The sequence below is a fragment of the Ictalurus furcatus genome, chromosome 18 (genome assembly GCF_023375685.1).
Source record: "Ictalurus furcatus strain D&B chromosome 18, Billie_1.0, whole genome shotgun sequence".
Classification (NCBI taxonomy): Eukaryota; Metazoa; Chordata; class Actinopteri; order Siluriformes; family Ictaluridae; genus Ictalurus; species Ictalurus furcatus.
The window spans coordinates 8,268,182-8,283,717 of record NC_071272.1 but is presented as its reverse complement, the minus strand read 5'-3'; the positions used below and the strand labels follow the sequence as shown (position 1 = coordinate 8,283,717).

Below are 15,536 nucleotides of genomic sequence, written 5' to 3'. Positions count from 1 at the left end.
TCTAACTGTCAGACCTCCACCCTCTTCCTTTCTCTTTTTCTGTATATACAGTCTGCCTTTATCAGCATTAACTAAGATGCTTTCACTGAACCCTGTGTCCGTGTGACTTCTTCCTGAGCCCGGTACTGAGAAGGAAACAGCGGTGCGGGTCCAGGAATTGAACTCTGAGGCTGGTATCAGCGAAATCTTATTAGTCAATTAGTCTTGAAGCTCCAACGCAAAATTAGAGAAAGCTAAATGTAGAAACCGAACATGTTTATCTGATCAACTACAGTACATCTGGACTAAAGATGAACACTGGGTAAATTTTAATTTTGGTCAAATTGTTCATTTAACGAGTCTGCTGGACATTGAACATTGAACAGGCTGACTGAACATTGCACTTCTGGTGTAGGGTTAATGTTTTCCTTGCTGGACATGTTAGTTCTACATTTGTTATTTTGTGATATTTTTTATATCAATCCTGGTGGAAAGCGCTGAAGGGTTTATTGCCCCTTTAACACCCCCCCCTCTTTAACCCCCCCCCCCAAACACACACACACCCCGGGGTACTGATGGTCTTTAAGTAGCTGAATTTCACCTTTGGAACAACTTTTCTCCCCCGGTTTATCATCAGTTGACTTCTCTCCAGCCATTCTGCCTAACAGAAATCTGTAACTCACATTTACTCCTTAAGAAAACTCCTGAAATTATTATTATTATTATTTTAAATGTATAAAATGTTTGCCCCAGTGAAGGCTCCATGGTGGGCCAGGAGAGCCGGACATGGAGTCGGTTCTGTGCTTCAGCTCCAACGACAGAGTGGTGAGTGTTTTTCTGCCAAAATCCGTGCAATTTGATATAAATAATCTAAATGTCAAGTTAGAGAGGATACTCAGCGCATGTTTAACATTGAATCGCTTGTTTAACATTGCTTGTAATATTTAAACCGTATAAACAGAAGAGATTTAATGGCAGAGTGCAAAACTGCATACTAGTGTACTAACTAGTGTGCTTCCATTTAAATATGACAAAATAAAAATAAAAAATTCTGTTTACTCTGTTGCAATATGTTGTGCAGTATATAGTATTTTACATTAGTATTTATATTAGTACTAGTATATAGTGTGGGCAGATACCATATATTATCATAGCCTACTATTTAGTAGTATGCTGTTTATTATGACAGCATACTTCATAGTACAGTAGTACAGTAGTATGCTACGCTAGCCTCTACTAATAGCCGGAAAACCCAATTATATTTTAGCTCTGTAGTTTTAATTACCAGAGTTCTGATGAACTTAACAATATAATTTATCCACCGACTTAGATATTAAAAAAAGGTTTTGTTTTTTTTTAAAAACGAAGAAGAAGAAAACAATGAAAAGAACGAAATTAAATAGGTGGTTTATTCACTTTAAAACAGCACAGACCGGGTAAAACGTTATATTAACGACACAGAAATGCAGAGTCGAGGTTCAGTTACCAAAAAGAGTCGATTATCTGACTCCAGGCGTTAGGACTGAAGAATCGACTCTTTTTAGGGGAAAGAATCGAGTTGACTCCAAAGCTTTAGACCCAATTCCACACAAGTTTGCGCATCTGTCTGACAAATCAAGTGTCTCTTCGGCGCTGTTTTATCAAGAAATAATAAATATCTTATATAAATACCAATAAATTTATTTAAAATTATTTGGAAATCTGCTTTGACCTGTTTGAGGATCAAACTGGCTCGGTCTCACAAAGTTCTGAACCATTTCCCGACACCACAAACTTCAGCTTTCTGCTAATGTTAGCAGAATGTTTTTGCAAATAAAGCAGAAAACAAAGAGAAACTCTGACTTAAAATGAAAAGAAATCTGACACTAGCATTATGCTAGTGTATGTGATAGCTATAGACTAATAGACAGACCACGTCAAAATTAGCATGCTTATTGGCATTTTCTTAGCCTATGTGATTTCTATAACAGACAGAAAACATAAAAACTCGAATGTTTATTAACTTTTTAAGAGCCTATGTGACTTAAAAAGAATTAAAGGTATTAAAAAGAATTAAACGTGTCAAAATTAGACAGTTTATTACCATGCACTTTAGTATCCTATGTATTTTTTTTTAATCACCTGTAAAATACATCAAAATGTGTTTAATTATAAGCATTTTATCAGCAAAAATCTATGGGTGATTAAATAATAATAATAAAAAAAATTCTAAAAAAGGAAATATACCTTTCCACCTCTTTCCACCAGTTTATTACTGGCACACTGTCTAAGTCATCACATTCACTTCAAAGGTCCTCAAAACTCACACAATGTAATGTTAGAAATGGTCTCTGAGTATTTCCTTGTTTAGGTGCATTATGTCAGGAGGCAGTAATGAAGAACCTGCGAGTCCAGATGCCCTCATGTAATTTTACACCTGAGACGTACCAGGTAAAGCAGCAGTGCTAACTGAGTGGTGTAAACTTCTCTGTCCTGAAGACTTTCCTGTGTCGGATAACTTAAACTTAAATCTGTACATTTGACGGTTATAAAATATAAATAACATATAAATGTTGCTGTGCTGAAGTATTCTGTAAGGAGAAATGTGTTCATTTAATATTCATGGAAGGAGTCTCCAGTTTCTGTGCTTTGTAACTGTCAGAGGTGAAGCTGTGAAGTTCCCGAAGAGTTCTGTTAATACTTTGAAAATGTTGTGTGTTGGGCTGTGTAGGGTATGAGTAAGGAGCGGATGCTGGAGATCAGGAAGCTGAACTGTAATGCCATGACGATGAAGGTGACGTACTACAAGAAGCCACTTTTTATCCATCAGGGTTTCATGCAGTGGCTGTGGGATGTGGATGGGTCACGTTATCTCGACATGTTTGCGGGGGTCGCCACTGTCAGCCTGGGACACTGCCATCCGTAAGTGTGTATTAGGCTTAGGACTATTCCAATTTTGCTATTTTACAATTCCGTGCTGTGGTCAGGTGTAAGTGAAAACCCAAAGCAACACCCCAAAATACAAACATATCTATTTCTGTTCTTATGTGCATCTGGCCCCCTTAAAACTGATTAACAAAGAAAACCTGTGGATTAATTTTTAATTGGAATGGTTTAGTCATATAGAGAGGAAAAATCTTTAGGGGTCCAAGCACTACTTGTTTTTTTTTTCAATTTTCTTCCCTCAAATTGTAGAATATTTGAACATTTATAATGGAACATGCTCAGTGTTCAATTCCTTAATGTAAAGCTTTTATTTCATAGTTAGTTTAATTGGCATTTTACCAACGTGTGATGATTTGCAGTGTCAAATTTGTGTGTGTGTGTGTGTGTGCGTGTGTGTTTCAGGAAGGTGACAAAAGCTGCACAGGAGCAACTGCAGCGTCTTTGCCACACGTCAGCCATTTATGTTTATCCTGAGATCCAGGAATATGCAGAGAAACTTGTGTCACATCTGCCTGAACCTCTGAAAGTACACACACACACGCGCGCGCACACACACAATTTTTGTGTGTGTTTATATATAGGTGCATCTGCAATATTATGAAATGTGTTCACTTAATATACACACATTTATTTGTGTGTGTGTGTGTTTCTAGGTTGTGTATATGACTAACAGTGGCTCTGAAGCCAATGATCTGGCTCTGCTGATGGCGAGATTACACACAGGAAACTTTGATGCCATCACTTTGAGGTCAACACTACTGCTTATAGTATTATCCATCCATCCATCCATATTCTATACCGCTTATCCTTCCTTCAGGGTCTTGGGGAAACCTGGAGCCTATCCCAGGGAGAATCGGGCACAAGGCGGGGTACACCCTGGACAGGGTGCTAATCCATCGCAGGGCACTTATAGTAATATTTTTTATTTAATAATTGTTTGAGGTTCATCAAAATCACACATCTCTCAGGGTATACAGCTGTCATCCTCCGTTCAACACCCATCTGGCACGTCATCAGCATGTCTACAAGTTTTAGACGTTTTAAGAAATTGAGTAGTAGTCTCTGCTAACTACTGAACGTAATTTTGTGCATTTATTTTCGCTGTAGAAATTCCTATCATGGTGGAAGTCCACAAGCGATGGGTCTGACCTCAAACACAGTGTATAAATACTCAGTGGCGTCCGGCCTGGGCTGCTATAATGTATGTACAGCTCTATGTGACACCTACTTCCTGTCCACCACTTCCTGTTTTGATCTAATATTTCTCCTGAGTCACATGAACAAGTTGCGATTTCTTTTTCAGACCATGTGTCCTGATGTGTTCAGGGGGCCTTGGGGTGGGAGTCACTGCAGAGATTCACCTATTCAGACAGTCAGAGATTGCAGCTGCTCTCATGGTACACACACACACACACACACACACACTTGCATAATGTCTGGCCTGCAGTTTAATCATTCCTTGTCCTTGCATTTCATATTAACTTTAACACAACAACTCTGCGCCGTCCCCGGTATCCTTCAGCACTCATGTCTCCAGTGACCTTATCATCCTCATAAAGATGCAGAAATGTTTGTAACTTTTACGCTCGTGCTCCCATAATTCATAGCAAAGTAAAATAAATCGCCTAGTCTTTTGTACATAATGATACATAAATATAGTCAAGTGAAGTTTTTAGCTGTATTACAGTGAATGTGATAAGATATCGAGTCTCCAGGATTATTCTCATACACACACACAATTTACAGAAGAACACAAACGCATACAATACACACACTTTTAACAAAAATGGTTACAACGAAAAATTGGGGTCCATGAATCAGGGGGTCTGTGATTATTAAAATTGTATTTATTATTAAAAAATAATCATTTTAATAATATGCTTATGAAATAATATGAATTAAATGGACTAATTAATATATTTATGAATTATTAAGTGACTGGTCACTTGAATTGAATTGAATTTCAATCCAAACCTCAATAAATCCATAACGATAATTTTATTAATCATTTCAATAAAAATGTGTCCTGTGAGTGGAATAAAAAGCTCTACAGCTAAAAATAAATAAACCAAAACATTATACAACATATTTAAATAACGAGACCAGTGTTTTTAATAGTTCAATTGTGTTAGAATAAATGAAAATGAATTTTTTACTCTATGGGGTGGTGGATATTTATTGAATTAATTTAATTAATTGATTTATTTTATTAGAGTTAAAGGGGTCTCTGGGCTGAGTTCTGTAAAAAGCGAAAGCCGTTTGGACTTTAGTACAAGGTCAGATTTTATTACAGCGTAAAACATTAACTCTTTTCGGGAAAGAACAGTGTGTTGCAGAGTGACATCATCCTACCAAGAAACGCAGCTATAACAAGTATGTAACGACCACACGAGGTTATATTAGTGTTTACACAGCGTAGTGGAAAGACTGTAAAGCTCTTCAGGATAAGATCTGTACACGTACACACACACACACACACACACACACACACACACACACACTTTTAATAAAAATGCAACAAACAACAACATGAACATACATTTCAGTAATGTAAATAAATATTTGCCTATAATATTTTGTGTGCAATAGTTTTATGTTAACAGTTTATATTTTATTAAGTGAGTTGTTTGGTGGTGTGAGATGGTGGGGGAATAAATAAATAAGTAAATAAACAAATAAAAGTCAACTGAAAAAAATAATTAATAAAACAACAGAATGTGTCTGAAATATTTTTCCATAAAAAAGTGTAAAAATATTAAAACCAACAAACAGCCACCAATAAACCAATGAAATAAATATATCTATAATTTGTGTCTGAAATATATTTTTTGAAAGGCATAATAATATGAAAATTGCTAAATAAGTAAACAAATAAACAAACAAATAAATAAACACATGCATACTTCTTCAGGATAGTACCAAACTAGGTTAAAAAAAAAATACACAAACACAAATAATAACAAATAATTTCTTAAACATTTATTTTACTGTTTTATATAGCTTCATTGGCGCTCAAACTGGGAGTTACATACTGTACAGATGAGAAAGTTTACACCCCCCCCCCCCCCATGATGTTTGAATGGAAAAGAGGAAAATGTACAGACAAAAAAAAAATCGTGAAGTTAAAATGAAAGAGAAAGACAGAAGAAAGAGAGAAAAATGAAAGTAAAAAAATGTTCAAGCATTCAAGTATTCAATAACCTTTGAACTGACTTCTTATTTCTCTCTTTTTTTCTCACTCTTTAAAAAAAACGACTCTAACCTGCAAAGTTAAATGTGTATGCGTACGCAAACATTTGCAAATATCTATTTACGAATATATTTTAAATAGCTAAACCAGACGTCATTAAAATTCCTTCTGTGTTATTAACGTTGTGTTGTGTTGCGATGACAGATCAGTGCCAAGCCAATGGCAGGTACATTGAGCAGCTGAAGGACGTTCTTGCTACGAGCGTACATAATCGCATTGCCGCGTTCTTCGCAGAACCCATTCAGGTTAGCACTGCTAAATTATGCTAATGCTAGTAACGTATACTTTATTATCTGGTTCGAATAGACTATTGTTTCTATAGTAATGGCTCATTCACACAGACTTGTACAGAGGAAGCGCCGCATAAACAGGAGAGATTTATTTCATTTATTTATTTATTGAAGGAGTCTCCAGTGTCAGTGCTTTGTAACAGGTAGAGGTAGACTTGTAACCGTTTTGTAAGTGGAAAGTCTTCAGGACTTCAGGTGAGATTTGTGCTTATTAACGAGAGAGAGGAAGGTCGATGAGGAACATCTCTTGGCAGGATGCTGTGGTATAAGAGGAATAAAACACTTTGGAAATTGCTAGAACATCACAACAACACATAACTTCCTGTTCTTTTTTTTTGGCAGGGATTAGGAGGAACTATCCAGTACCCTAAGAACTTCCTGAAAGAAGCCTACAAGCTAGTGAGAGAAAAAGGTGGAATATGCATAGCTGATGAGGTACTAATATAAACCCACACCTCATTATTCCCTTTATTATATATTTTTTCCTTTTAAATAATTTTCCAAACAAGATGTAGATTGTGACATTACATGTTTTTGTACATACCTTACTTTCTGCATGTTTCTCCTTTTCTGCTGTCTATGGCATGCATCTCTGTAATGCACTCGCACATGCGTCGTGTGTTCTTCGCTGTGTCGGATACGTTTTATCGTATATAGATCATCCGATTCAGCTATTTCACTCCTGTGTCAGGTTCAGACCGGTTTCGGACGCACGGGAAGTCACTTCTGGGCTTTTCAGGCCCATGACGTTGTTCCAGACATCGTGACGATGGCTAAAGGAATCGCTAATGGATTTCCCATGGCGGCTGTGGTCACGAGCGAGGGTGAGTCAGTTTTTTTAAAAACAAAAAACAAAGGATTATGAACTCTCTCCATTTCTGTTCTGAAAGGTCAGGGGGACAAAGCCAAGACTTTAACGATTTGGTGTCATTCGTGCATTGCGCCAAAGATTAGGCTGTTTTCCAGAAGATAAAAACGTACTTCTTGTCAGACTTTGTGAAAAGAAAGAAAACAAATGTCATAATTTTTTTTTTAAACTGTCGGTCGAGATCAAGACCATATTTAGCTATACCGAACAAACTAAAAGTGCAATTTGGCCATTTTTGCAGAAATCGCTCGTACCTTTGCTAAAGGACTTCACTTCAACACTTTCGGTGGAAACCCCCTCGCCTGCAGCATCGCCTCGACTGTGCTGGACGTGAGTAAGCACTGATCCATGTCCACCTTTAGATTGCTAAACAATGGGAGTGTTATTCTTATAGTTTGTTTCGGGGAAAATTCATATAGGAGGTTTATATAACAGGGCGGTTATATAGGAGGTTTTATAACGGGGCGGCTGTGGCTCAGTTGGTAGAGAGGGTTGTCCACTAATCGTAGGCTTGGCGGTTTGATTCCCGGCCTGCGTGACTCCACATGCCAAAGTGTCCTTGGGCAAGACACTGAACCCCAAGTTGCTCCTGATGGCAAGTTAGCACCTTGCATGGCAGCTTTGCTACCATTGGTGTGTGAATGGGTGAATCAGACAGTGTAAAGCGCTTTGGATAAAAGCGCTATAAAAGTGCACCATTTATATATTTCTTCATCGGAGTAGAAAAAAATGATTAAGAATTCATCAGCTTCTGTGACCGGTTTCATTTCGTCAGTTATAAACATTAACTTTCCTTTTTTTAAAATACTTGAGTGCATTTAAAGTATAGTAACCATTTACTGGAGTATAATTTCTCAGCACTTGTAGCAATATAATGTGAGGAAGTTACGCAAAAACAGTTCGATTTCTCATCCGTGTATCCATATACAGTAAAGTATGTCTCACTGAAGTACACAAAGTACGCAGATTGAGACATGGCTAGTGTGGTTTCCAAATGTGGAAATAAACGTGACATGGAAATCAAAGCAAAGAGTGTGTGTGTGTGTGTGTGTGTGTGTGTGTGTGTTAGACAATTAAAGAGGAACGGCTCCAGGAGAACTGTGCCGTAGTGGGAACACATCTGCTGAATGAACTCGCCAAGCTGCGAGATAAGTATGAGATCGTCGGGGACGTCCGGGGAAAAGGACTGCACGTCGGTGTGGAGATGGTTAAAGACAAAGTGAGACTATTACTTCTTTTTCTGTGCAGTTACGAAAAAATGCCGATATTGTATTCCTTCCCCTTTTGCTAATTATCCAGCAGGCTAACTTTCTGACCTGTTAATTTATCCGCATTGCTAATTTCCTAGCAGTCATTACATTAGCTGCAGAATGCAGATGGAGTATTCAACTATATACAACTCTTTTTGAAATGTTTATTATTTATTACACCACAGTGCTATTGAGTTGTGATTGGTCAGGAGGTACTGGTTAATTCTAATAACAGCGGCTCTGATAGTAGCGCAGCTGCACGTCACAAGTTTATTTATATTAAATAAGCTCTCTATTCTAATATGCTATTGATTATGTTATTTTCTGTGTGGAGGTGTTTGTTTAGCGTGTACGGAAGGAGTCTCCAGTGTCAGTGCTGTGGAACAGTCAGAGGTTAAAGCTGTAACTTTAGGTTTTCCCACATCTTCAGGACAGAGGAGTTCACGCTTCTTTGTGGTTTCTTACTAACACGACAAACTCATTAACATCAAGAGAGAATAAAGAGAGGGAATGACTGTCTATAAGTGAGAACAGAGACTAGCGGGTATCATTAAATGTAACTATGAATGTTTACAAAAGTAGGACTTTCCATTCTTTAATATATAAAAGATTGTAATCGTTGGCAAATTGCTGCGGTGTAAGAGGAGTGAAATGTTACTCTCAGGATACGTGCGTGTGTGTGTGTGTGTGTGTCTGTGTGTGTCTCTGTGTGTGTGTGTGTGTGTGTGTGTGCTGATCCCTTTTTCCATGTTATGAAGCCACAGTTAATAATAAATCAGACATGAACTGAGAAAAGCTTCATCATAACATTCCAGTGAGGAAATTGTTTAAACCTTAACACAAAGAAGAACTGTGTTTGTTTTACATGTTTAACTTTAACTTCTCTCTAACTTTACTCTAACTAGAACTTTACTCTAACTTTAACTTTATTCCATCTCTAACTTTACTCTAACTACTCTAACTTTAACTTTATTCTAACTAACTGCACTCTAACTTTACTCTAACTTTAACTCTAGTCTAACTAACTTTACTCTAACTTTACTCTAACTTTACTCTAACAATAACTTTATTTTAACTTTAACTTTAATCTAACTTTACTCTAACTATAACTTTACTCTAACTATAACTTTAATCTAACTTTACTCTAACTTTATTCCAACTCTAACTTTACTCTAACTACTCTAACTTTAACTTTACTCTAACTAACTGCACTCTACTTTAACTTTACTCTAACTTTAATTCTAGTCTAACTAACTTTACTCTAACTTTACTCTAACTTTAACTTTACTCTAACTTTACTCTAACTTTAACTTTACTCTAACTTTACTCTAACTTTAACTTTACTCTAACTTTAAATTTACTCTAACTATAATTTTATTCCAACTCTAACTTTACTCTAAATTTACTCTAACTACTCTAACTTTAACTTTACTCTAACTTTAAATTTACTCTAACTATAATTTTATTCCAACTCTAACTTTACTCTAAATTTACTCTAACTACTCTAACTTTAACTTTACTCTAACTTTAACTAACTGTACTCTAACTTTAACTTTACTCTAACTCTAACTTTACTCTAACTTTACTCTAACTTTACTCTAACTTTAACGTTACTCTAACTACAACTTTACTCTAACTACAACATTAATCTAACTTTACTCTAACTTTACTCTAACTTTACTCTAACTTTAACTTTACTCTAACTTTACTCTAACTCTAACTTTACTCTAACTAACTTTACTCTAACTTTAACTTTACTCTAACTTTACTCTAACTCTAACTTTACTCTAACTTTACTCTAACTTTACTCTAACTTTAACGTTACTCTAACTTTAACTTTACTCTAACTACAACATTAATCTAACTTTAACTTTACTTTACCTTTACTCTAACTCTAACTTTACTCTAACTTTACTCTAACTCTAACTTTACTCTAACACTAACTTTACTCTAACTAACTTTACTCTAACACGAACTTTACTCTAACTTTACTCTAACTATAACTTTACTCTAACTTTAACTTTACTCTAACTTTAACGAACTAACTTTACTCTAACTATAACTTTACTCTAACTGTAACTTTAACTAACTTAACTCTAACTTTACTCTAACTACAACTTTAATCTAACTTTAACTCTAACTTTAACTTTCCTCTAACTCTACTCAAACTTTAACTTTACTCTAACTTTACTTTAACTTTAACTACAACTTTAATCTAACTTTACTCTAACTTTAACTTTACTCTAACTTTACTCTAACTACAACTTTAATCTAACTTTAACTTTACTCTAACTTTTCTCTAACTATAACTTTAATCTAACTTTAACTTTACTCTAACTTTACTCTAACTTTACTATAACTAACTTTATTCTAACTTTAACTTTACTCTAACTACAACTTTAATCTAACTTTAACTTTACTCTAACTCTAACTTTACTCTAACTCTAACTTTACTCTAACTTTAACTATAACTTTACTCTAACTTTAACTTTACTCTAACTTTACTCTAACTTTACTCTAACTTTAACTTTAATATAGCTTTAACTTTACTCTAACTTTACTCTAACTACAACTTTAATCTAACTTTAACTTTACTCTAACTTTTCTCTAACTATAACTTTAATCTAACTTTAACTTTACTCTAACTTTACTCTAACTTTACTATAACTAACTTTATTCTAACTTTAACTTTACTCTAACTACAACTTTAATCTAACTTTAACTTTACTCTAACTCTAACTTTACTCTAACTCTAACTTTACTCTAACTTTAACTATAACTTTACTCTAACTTTAACTTTACTCTAACTTTACTCTAACTTTACTCTAACTTTAACTTTAATATAGCTTTAACTTTACTCTAACTTTACTCTAACTACAACTTTAATCTAACTTTAACTTTACTCAAACTTTACTTTAACTTTACTCTAACTTTACTCTAAGTTTAACTTTACTCAACATTAATCTAACTCTAACTTTAACTAACTTTACTCTAACTTTACTCTAACTATAACGTTACTCTAACTTTACTCTAACTATAACATTACTCTAACTTTACTTTAACTATAACTTTAACTCTAACTTTACTCTAACTCTAACTTTACTCTAACTACAACTTTACACTAACTTTACTCTAACTTTACTCTACTTTAACTTTACTCTAACTCTAAGTTTACTCTAACTCTAACTTTACTCTAACTACAACTTTAATCTAACTCTAACTTTACTCTAACTCTTAACTTTACTCTAACTTTAACTTTACCTTTACTCTAACTTTAACTTTACTCTAACTTTACTCTAACTATAACTTTATTTTAACTTTAACTTTACTCTAACTTTAACTTTACTCTAACTTTAACTAGAACTTTACTCTAACTTTAACTTTATTCCAACTCTACTCTAACTTTACTCTAACTACTCTAACTTTAACTTTACTGTAACTAACTGTACTCTAACTTTACTTTAACTTTACTCTAACTTTAATTCTAGTCTAACTAACTTTACTCTAACTTTAACTTTAATCTAACTTTACTCTAACTTTAACTTGAACTTTACTCTAACTTTAAATTTACTCTAACTATAACTTTATTCCAACTCTAACTTTACTCTAACTACTCTAACTTTAACTTTACTCTAACTTTACTCTAACTATAACTTTACTCTAACTTTACTCTAACTTTAACTTTAAGCTAACTCTAACTTTACTCTAACTACAACATTAATGTAACTTTAACTTTACTTTACCTTTACTCTAACTCTAACTTTACTCTAACTCTAACTTTACTCTAACTACAACTTTACTCTAACTACAACTTTACTCTAACTTTACTCTAACTAACTTTACTCTAACTTTAACTTTACTCTAACTTTACTCTAACTATAACTTTACTCTAACTTTAACTTTACTCTAACTTTAACTAACTTTAACTTTACTCTAACTATAACTTTAATCTAACTTTACTCTAACTCTACTCTAACTTTACTCTAACTTTACTCAAACTTTAACTTTACTCTAACTTTAACTTTAACTACAACTTTACTCTAACTTTAACTTTACTCTAACTTTACTCTAACTTTACTCTAACTACAACTTTAATCTAACTTTAACTTTACTCTAACTTTACTCTAACTATAACTTTACTCTAACTTTACTATAACTAACTTTATTCTAACTTTAACTTTACTCTAACTACAACTTTAATCTAACTTTAACTTTACTCTAACTCTAACTTTACTGTAACTCTAAGTTTACTCTAACATTAACTTTACTCTAACTTTAACTATAACTTTACTCTAACTTTAACTTTACTGTAACTTTACTCTAACTTTACTCTAACTTTACTCTAACTATAACTTTACTCTAACTTTACTATAACTAACTTTATTCTAACTTTAACTTTACTCTAACTACAACTTTAATCTAACTTTAACTTTACTCTAACTTTACTGTAACTAAGTTTACTCTAACATTAACTTTACTCTAACTTTAACTATAACTTTACTCTAACTTTAACTTTACTCTAACTTTAACTTTACTCTAACTTTACTCTAACTACAACTTTAATCTAACTTTAACTTTACTCTAACTTTACTCTAACTTTACTATAACTAACTTTATTCTAACTTTAACTTTACTCTAACTACAACTTTAATCTAACTTTAACTTTACTCTAACTCTAACTTTACTGTAACTCTAAGTTTACTCTAACATTAACTTTACTCTAACTTTAACTATAACTTTACTCTAAGTTTACTCTAACATTAACTTTACTCTAACTTTAACTATAACTTTACTCTAACTTTAACTTTACTGTAACTTTACTCTAACTTTACTCTAACTTTAACTTTAATCTAGCTTTAACTTTACTCTAACTTTAACTTTACTCTAACTACAACTTTAATCTAACTTTAACTTTAATCTAACTTTACTCTAACGTTGTAATGGGAGTTTCTTTTCGCACTGCATTATACTTATATGGAAATATAAGATAAGTTTTATAAGATACATGGTACGTAATTCATACATAGTGTGTTTTTCCCCATGAGTATTTTTTTGTTTTGTTAACGACCCCAGCCTTCAGAGTTTATACAAAAAAGCAAATCGGAACATCATATCGAAATCATTATATTTCAAGTCTTGATATATTTTTTTAAGGAGAGTCGAGATCCTCTTCCTTCCGATGCCATGATTAAGATTCTGGAGGACACTAAGGACATGGGCGTGCTGATCGGCAGAGGAGGGATATACGGACAGGTAAAGATGGTTAAAAGAACTGACTGTTTAAGACTTTAGGGGTCCTGAGGGGGCAGGGACAGGTATGATTGTTTGTTGTCATGGTTACACTCCACCTCCACATTACTTGTCCTACATCAGAAGTGTCCTGATGAAAGAGAATAACCTTCCAGCCAATCAGAACAGTGTATTTTCTTCTGAACTGGTATAATAATAAAATAAATAATAAAATACGATTCTATAATTATAGATAAAATATAAATGATTTGTTCTTCTTCTTTTCCCTGACCGCTCCGTTCTGTCTCAGACATTCCGGATCCAGCCGCCGATGTGCATCACTAAAGACGATGCCGATTTCTTCCTCGCCGTGTTCGATCAGGCACTGCACAACTACACGGAGAGGAGATGAGCAGCACCAGACCGGCTCTGTTCCAAATCAGTCCATTGCCTTTCTTTCCTGCTTAAAACTGACAGATCTTCACTTAACGCACTAGTTTTGTTCCAAATCAACCCCTAACCATTTTCCCCTTCAATTACACGCGGCTGTTCAGCACTCAGTCGGGCAGTGTTTCAAATCAAACAAGATTTCACAGACGGGTTCTGTCCCAAATCAACCCCTGATCATTTCCCCCTTTGTCTATAGATGACCACTCAGTCGGGCTGTGTTTCAAATCAAACGGGACAGCACTGACTTTAGACTGGTTCTGTTCCAATCCAATCATCCCCTAATCAACTGTTCTACTAAGGACAATAGTTCAACACTGAACTAGGGATCTACGCCAAATCAACTTCATATCCACTTCACTTCCCCTACAGAGGACTGATCACCACGGGGTCTTGCAGCTCAGCCTGGATCCGTTCCAAATCAACCCTGAACTAACACTTTCTCGAAGAGTGGACACTGCAGCACTAGAACATTCTAGGGCTCTTTCTTGGGCTCGTTTAAGTCCACCCCTAACCACTTTCCCTAACCGCTTACAGCACTGCATCTTTCAACTCAGCGTGGCCTCGTCCCATTTCACCGTGTCATACGGATGGTAACAGACTGCAGTTGATTTATAAGAGGGAGTGTTTATCGTCGATTAACGCAGCTCTCGTAGTTTAGCGACTCATTTCGGTGCTGCCGTGTTCACAAAACTAAACACCGAACCTCAGTGCCTTTAGCAGTATTTAACACCGGGATCAATGAAATAATGAAATAAAAGTACGGAAAAAAAAGCCCAGATTTGTAAAATTAAATCAGATGTTTTTAGAATGAACATCGTCTAAATAAACACGTCATCTTTTATTAAAGGATCTTATTGATCTAATTGAGTTTTTTTTCCCAATGGGAGAGTTCACACAAGCTTTAGACAAAATACAAAGTAAAGGTAAAAATACAAAGTGGGAAATAAACAAGATATAAAGTGTGTTTAGAAATGAAAAAATAAATCATTTGAACATTGGAGTTAATGCCTCAGGTGCCGCACTAAATATCTGCATCCTATGCACACACTTTACACTTGTATGTCAACATGTTTGTCTGTCTGTGTGGGTGTGTGTGTGTACCGTCACATCCACCTGGTGTTTGTGTGCTGTATGAAACAGAGCATTTACATTTCCCAGATCTGGTAAAGATTTGTTGACGAAGCCGGACTCGTCCGTGGAATTTCCCTGAACACCTGGAACACTGGGTTTGTTACACAACCGTAGAGATACAATATGTCCAGAAACACAGTGAATTTTATCAACACAACTTCAGC

The 15,536-nt window shown here is 34.7% G+C and overlaps 1 protein-coding gene across 1 annotated transcript; it reads left to right on the top strand.

The window, feature by feature from the left end:
• The first annotated feature begins 579 nt into the window (after nucleotides 1–579).
• agxt2 (alanine--glyoxylate aminotransferase 2) lies at nucleotides 580–15,090 on the top strand. Its single transcript, XM_053649111.1, has 14 exons — nucleotides 580–804; nucleotides 2,330–2,409; nucleotides 2,690–2,880; nucleotides 3,307–3,430; nucleotides 3,558–3,652; nucleotides 4,012–4,105; nucleotides 4,208–4,301; nucleotides 6,299–6,399; nucleotides 6,787–6,879; nucleotides 7,136–7,268; nucleotides 7,554–7,642; nucleotides 8,382–8,531; nucleotides 13,717–13,815; nucleotides 14,102–15,090. The coding sequence occupies exons 1-14, from the start codon at nucleotides 711–713 to the stop codon at nucleotides 14,201–14,203; spliced, it is 1,539 nt and encodes a 512-aa protein (XP_053505086.1). The 5' UTR covers nucleotides 580–710; the 3' UTR covers nucleotides 14,204–15,090.
• The last annotated feature ends 446 nt before the right edge of the window (nucleotides 15,091–15,536 follow it).